The sequence below is a fragment of the Macrobrachium rosenbergii genome, chromosome 10 (genome assembly GCF_040412425.1).
Source record: "Macrobrachium rosenbergii isolate ZJJX-2024 chromosome 10, ASM4041242v1, whole genome shotgun sequence".
NCBI lineage: Eukaryota > Metazoa > Arthropoda > Malacostraca > Decapoda > Palaemonidae > Macrobrachium > Macrobrachium rosenbergii.
Window position 1 is genome coordinate 49068876 of NC_089750.1, and position 7215 is coordinate 49076090.

Genomic DNA, 7215 nt, shown 5'->3' on the forward strand with positions numbered 1-7215 from the left:
TCTTCCTTGCCACGTCCAATGCAGTCTTGACAATCAAAATATCAGCATCTCCTTTTGCATGTAGGACTTCAAACCCTGCTATTTCTAGGTGTTTCCCAAGAAGGTGAATAAAGCGTTGCTTATTTTCTTTGTTTGCCAAGAATTCGTCCTTTTTCATTTGAAGAGGCATGTTTTCATTGAACTGAATGCTCAGGGCTGACTTGGAAGCTGTGCGTCAGGTTTGTGTGCCATCCTTTAGAGTTGGACCACTGGTAACCATCGAACACAATGACTGGTTTACCATACTTTCTGACATGAGAAACATAGCTTTGGCAGATAGCATTGTATATCCTGCCGACATCCCACGGGATTTTATGCAGGAGAGCACACCTCATCAAGGACATAAGTGGGATTTCCAGTTTCAATGTGTTTCTGCTCATCTTCAGACACACTCTTAACCTTATCCCAGATGGCATTAGCAAGACCGGGCTTATCTGCTTTCAGGAGGACATTTCTTTTTTCAAATAGAGCTGGAGGATACACACAGAGTTCATACCAAAATGCTCCCTGGAGACTTTCTTTCTGCGTGCTAACCATGACGAGTCTTTGGAAGAGGAGACGAGGATCAATGCTTACTCCCTCACAATCAGTTGACATCTTTGATTTTGAATCCATTATTATAGCCTGGTCCTTTTTCTTAAATGTATAGTTCACAACCTGTTTCCCCACCATCCCCTCCAAGATTTTGCACCCAATTTTCTCTGCTTTCTCAGCATTCACATTTTCTGTTGCTACCACACCATTTACTGTGTTTCGGAGATTTTCATCATTTCCAAAAGGAGACTTGTCCCGAATGAATGAGACAAGCTTATTCACATCATCTGCATCTCCTTTCTGACGTGCCACTGATAAGTCTTTGTGTTGTTCACTAGTACTGTACTCAAGTGATGTCAGATTCTGCATCGCCTCATTCACTTCAGCGCAAACAAGACTGGCCAAGGCCCAAACAATTCTTTGAGTTTCTGTCATTCCCCTTCCTCTTGTAAGTCGCCCTGTCGTCTTCAAACTTCTCATCAGTACTTGCTTAATTACCAAGTCTGCAGAAAGACCTGCCCAATACCTGTTTGTCCTCCTGACTGCATGAAGTCCATTTACAAAATGTTCATAGGTAACAGGGTTGGTTGCTGGAAGGGAACACATTTTCTGTAAATAAATATGGACAGATTTGGTATAGAGGTTGTGGCCTGTTGCTGCAAGGTAAGGTAGCATGTCATACAGTGCTTGTAAATGTAGGTGGAACTTTTCGTCAGCCATACATTCTATCCACGATCATTATCTACCTCAAGACGGAATAACATTATGTTATTCCGTCTTGATCTACTACCTCTCGTCCATTCATCGGAGTCTCAACTGGCCCACCTTATCCCCACTAATTTCAGTTGTAGCAAAGCCGTCTAGACTGATGTCATCGGTACAGCAAAAGAAAGAAGGTTTTCAGTTTGAACTACGTTTTGTAATTCCAAAACCTGTAAGACTGCTTAACAACAGCAACTTCATCCCCAACCTCACCCTCTGCTCAAAATTATATATATATATATATATATATATATATATATATATATATATATATATATATATATATATATATATATATATATATATATATATATATATATATATATATATATGTATATATATATATATATATATATATATATATATATAAGAGTATATGGTATATATATATATATATATATATATATATATATATATATATATATATATATTAGTTTAGTCAAGATTAGATGGTCTTAATGGCATATCAGAACTGCATAGTTAGCGCAGCGGTATTTCTAGAAGACATCATGTCACTTTGCGTTAGCTAATATGAGAGAGAGAGAGAGAGAAGCCACTGTGTCAGAAACTTTCAACACCTCCACTGAGTTTTTGGGTATATTCAATCAAGTGCTGCTGCACTTCTCTTTATAGCTGCCTATTATAGTATCTGTAGGAAACGCACTGCAACTGATACTGTAAACTTGGCTTACGTGATAAGGTTAAAATATCCTGTTATGATGTTCGTGATTTTCACCAATACCAATATCATTTTAAAATTTTGATAAATTTTAAGTATTGTGTAATGAATATGACATATAATAACAGACACGGTGGTAAAATAACGTCTTGGCCGAAAGTTAAATGGAATCTTAATAAACTTACATTAAAAGTGAGACAGTAATCTTCTATACAGCGATGTAACCTACTTAGATTTTTTTTTCATTCCTTGTGTGTGTGTGTGTGTGTGTGTGTCTTTCTTCAACCAAACCTGATGACTCCTCCCACTAAACGAACTCCAGAGCTAATTGGTGGAACTCTCGCTAACGGAGAAAGAGTCCTCCCCCATCCCCTCAGTAAACACTGTTACCATATCATTTTCTAACTCTCTCATGAAGGTGTACCAGGGAAACCTGTGTCCAACTGTGCATATACATATACACATACAGATATATATATATATATATATATATATATATATATATATATATATATATATATATATATATATATATATATATATATATATATATTATATATATATATATATATATATATATATATATATATATATATATATATATATATATATATATATATATATATATATATATATATATATATATATATATATATATATATATATATATATATATAATATATATATATATATATATATATATATATATATATATATATATATATATATATATATATATATATATATATATATATATATATATACATATATGTATATATATATATATATATATATATATATGTATGTGTATGTCTATACATACATGCATACATACCTATATATAGTTCTTCTTTGGAGAGGTGGCTAGAGCTCTCGGTTAGCACGCTGTTGGCCCAGCGTTCGAGTCTCCATCCGACCATTGAAGAATTAGAGGAATTTATTTCTGGTGATAGATATTAATTTCTCGTCATAATGTGGTTCGGATTCCACGATAAGCTGTAGGTCCCGTTGCTAGGTAACCAATTGGTTCTTAGCCACGTAAAATAAGTCTAATCCTTCGGGCCAGCCCTAGGAGAGCTGTTAATCAGCTCAGTGGTCTGGTTAAACTAAGATATACTTAATTTTTTTTACATAGAATATGCCCATAAATGTAAAATGCTGCCTGTGCATTTTCCAGTCAATGAAAGGGATGCTCAATAGCGCCAAGAAATGTTTGATCTATTTCTGACTACATACAGTAAAGTATTACGTCATCTAAAACCTTATCAATTACCCTGAAACAGCCACCTGCCTTCTAGTATCACTTACGTAGAGCGAAATACTAGATTTAATAGCGGAATATAAATACGGCAACAGATACTATTACATGTATCGTCTTCTCGAGCTCTGCAAATAACAACCGCTCCCTTAAACAGTATCTCCATTAGAGAAAAGAGAAACTGGGTTGGAAGAGAGAGAGAGAGAGAGAGAGAGAGAGGGCGAGAGAGAGCGAGAAGGATTACGCTTATTGCAGGGATGCAAAGTGGGTCAAGTGCTCTTGCCGAAGAAGCCCGATAGATAATGGGTCTGCAAATAATAATAACTGGAAAGGTTTGCACATCATTACCAATTTTCTCAACAATATGATACGATTTCAAGAGGTTCAGTGTTGCGGTTATTGGCGCCATATGAAGAATGATTCAGAAAGCAGTATATTGTTTGGCTGTTTGCTCCTAAGAGGTGTGTTCCAGAATCTGATAGACTGAACGGAATGTTTGAAAGATAAGAAGAGAGAAAGAGAGAGGTGTATCGTTTTTTGCCTGTGCCCAGACGTTCCATTATACCATGTTTCATCAAACAGATAATAAGATGAAAATACTAAAATCTGTCTCTCCACATTCGTTTTTTACACCAATATTTTATGTACTTGTATCTGTCGATTATTATTATTATTATAATTAAAATAGTTTAACCAGACCACTGAGCTGACTTTCAGCTCTCATAGGGCTGGCCCGAAGGATTAGAATAGAATGCCAGGTCTAGGCCTCAGGCCAAGCACTGGGACTCGATAGGTCATTCAGTATGATGATGAACGAATTGTAATGAAATTAAAAACTGCACATAGGCACATACTCTCACACTGGAATACATACTTACAATAAATACATTTACTCGCGCTTCCTTCCATACACACCACAAAGATATATTAAAATTCAGAATAAGTTAAGTAATATTTTAAAATTTTGTTTTTTTTTTAATTCGACAAATGTTATAAGGGTTTCCGTGCTTTTATTATTTACTTATTTTTATATTTTGTTAATTAAATCACAGTTCCTCGTGAACATCAAAATCTGAACGACTGAAAATGTAAAAGATCCTGAGAAAATTTCCTTCACTGATTTATTTCCAAAAGTTACAGTCGCTGTCGGTCATGTCTGAAATTATTATCGCCTGACGGGAGCCGGGCCACGAGGGCTGCTCATTAAGTATCTGTTATGGGTAGATGCAATAATGTTGAAATATATTGAAAAAAGAAATATCTCTTTTCCAAGTCGTGACTGCTTCCTGTGTTTGTTCACCAGTCAGTTGTTGCCAATGCCTCATGGACAATTAGCGATTCTATGAAACGACACCATGTGGTGTCTCATGCCATACCTTTGTAACATGGCGCAATATTCGATCCACATTACACCAGAAAATTTGTTCTGGAAGCTTCCATGGCGTGGCCGGAAATGGGCGGTTATCAAGGAACCAATCATTATGCAGAAAATAAAAAAAACTCCTTATATTTGAATGACGATTGTCTGTCGTCATTAGCTCCGACCATACAGTGTTATATTAGCTTCCAGAAGAGACTTCCTAAGACAGAGATATAGCCAGACAGAGACAGAGAGGGCACTCAGAGGTCGGACAAAGCAAGGTTCCGACGGAAGTATCCCCTTCAGACGACTTTTACTCTTATCTCCATAAAATCTTGTCCTGCCCGAAACGAAGAGAAGCAGCCAGCCCTTCCTGCTTGTGATGAGAAGTCCCTAAACCCCCATGTTCGAGACGAGGTGAAGCAGCGAGCCCTACATACCACTGACGAAGAAAAGTAGTCAGCCCTTGCTTCATGTGTGGAGAAGTCGCTAAGCCCTTCCTGTCTGTGACAAGGTGAAGTAGTCAGCCTTCCTGCCTGTAGCGAGGACGAGTCGCCAGCCCTTCCTCCCCTCCATTTACACAATCTCCGGATTCTTGGAGAAACAGCATTTGCTGCCTCATCCTGAAGACATCCCTTTTGTGACGTCTACGAGACCGTAGTCATCGTACTAGCAACATCCCTGCTGAGTTCCCAGCCCCAACTTCGGTGATGTCTTCAAGCCCGAAGTCATCGTGCCAGCATCATCTCTTCAGTTGGAACCCCAGCCACGAAAGGATAACTCACCAACTCACCATTCAGGTATTAAGATTGTTCTACCATGCAACCTGTTCCCCCTATCTATAACTGCATAGATTTATTTTGTTTAGTGTTACATTGAGTGAGAGCTAAGGGGAAACATTTCATTTTCTTTATAAATAAGGTTGTGAATAAATGTGTAGTGTTGTGAGAGTTTCTTTTTATATTTATTTCTCATATTTCAATTGCTGGTGTTGAAACATTATTGTTTAGAGCTTGAAAGAACCTGGAACGATTCTTGGATTGTGACAGTGTCCATGTGTCAGACAAGTATGGCCTATTCTGAAACTTGTTAGAATTACTTGTGCGTGTCTCTCTCTCTCTCTCTCTCTCTCTCTCTCTCTCTCTCTCTCTCTCTCTCTCTCTCTCTCTCTCTCTCTATTATTTTCAGGTTCTTTTTTCCATATATATTGCCAATTATTTATAATACCCGCCCTTATGTGTGTTACATACTTAGTAACAGGGATATTCACATTTGATCTTGTCATGTCGGTTGCTTCTTTGGCTCCTTTATCTGCCTCTTCATTTCCTTTAATCCCTACATGGGCAAAGATCCAACATATTTCTACATTTTTCCATTAATATATAAGTTATGGAGAAATAATCAAATATGTTGTATAATATTATTTTATGATTTGTAACTCTGAATAGCTTCTATAGCGCTTCTCGAATCACTAAAAATCACAGAATTATTAAATGATGTTTCTTTCATTATTTTTATAGCTGATGCAATTGAACACAATTCTACTGTGAATATTGAAGCATTATTAGGTAGAGAGAATTAATAAGATTTGTCTTGGGACAGTGCAGCATATCCCACTCCATGCTCTGATTTACATCCATCAGTATATATTGCATAATGTGGACCTTTTCGGCATATATGCTCTATTGTATGTTGTCTATGGTGTTCTGGTGGATATGAGTAACTTTTTGAAAAATATTTCAGGTGTGTACAAATTCTCGTTTTATTCATTGTCCAGGGAGGAGTTGATTTTACAATTAAAGGCACTTGTATATTTATATTCAGCGACTCGAACAATCTTCTAGCTCTAATTGGGAAAGGTGGTGGATGGTTGTTTATAAATACATCTCTTAATTCAAATAATTTTTTTGTCGGAGAATCACTTGTCTGAATTCTTAGAGCACTTTTCTATGTTACCAGCTCTCTATGGAAAGACAGAGGTAGTTCACCACATTCAACTTGTAAAGATGGTGATGATCTAAAGGCTCCTGACCATATTCTAAGGCCTTCATTGTGAACAGGGTCTAACATTTTCAGCGCTGCGTCCGATGCTGAGCCATATGCTTCACTTCCTAATCAGTGATAGACAGAACTGTTGCTTTATACAGTACAGTAAGGATATGTCTATTGGCTCCCCAAGTAGTGTTCGATAGGTTTTTAATTAGATTTAGTGCTCTTTTACATTCTGATTTTACGTATGTTGCGTGAGCTTTCCAGCTCAAGTGAGTATCGAATACTAATCCCAAAAATTTTGCTGTTTGGTCAATTGGTGTACTTTAGTTTCTGATTTTTAAATATATTTCTTTACCTTTTTTCCACTTTTTGTTTTTATGAAATATGATTGATTGAGTTTTATCTATGGAAAATTTATACCCTACAGATGAGGTCCATTCATCTATTTTTACTATGCTTTTATTAATGATTCTTTCTGCATGTTTTATTCGAGATGCTGAATAATGTATGGCAAAATCACCCGTATACAGGTTACTTTTAATGCCAATAGGTAGAGTATTACTTATATCATTAATTGCTAAAGTAAACAGT

At 36.4% G+C, this 7215-nt stretch overlaps 1 protein-coding gene across 1 annotated transcript; it reads right to left on the reverse strand.

The window, feature by feature from the left end:
* Window positions 1-351: 351 nt before the first annotated feature.
* Window positions 352-1008, reverse strand: LOC136842329 (uncharacterized). Its single transcript, XM_067109588.1, has one exon. The coding sequence runs from the start codon at window positions 1006-1008 to the stop codon at window positions 352-354; it is 657 nt and encodes a 218-aa protein (XP_066965689.1).
* Between the last annotated feature and the right edge of the window lie 6207 nt (window positions 1009-7215).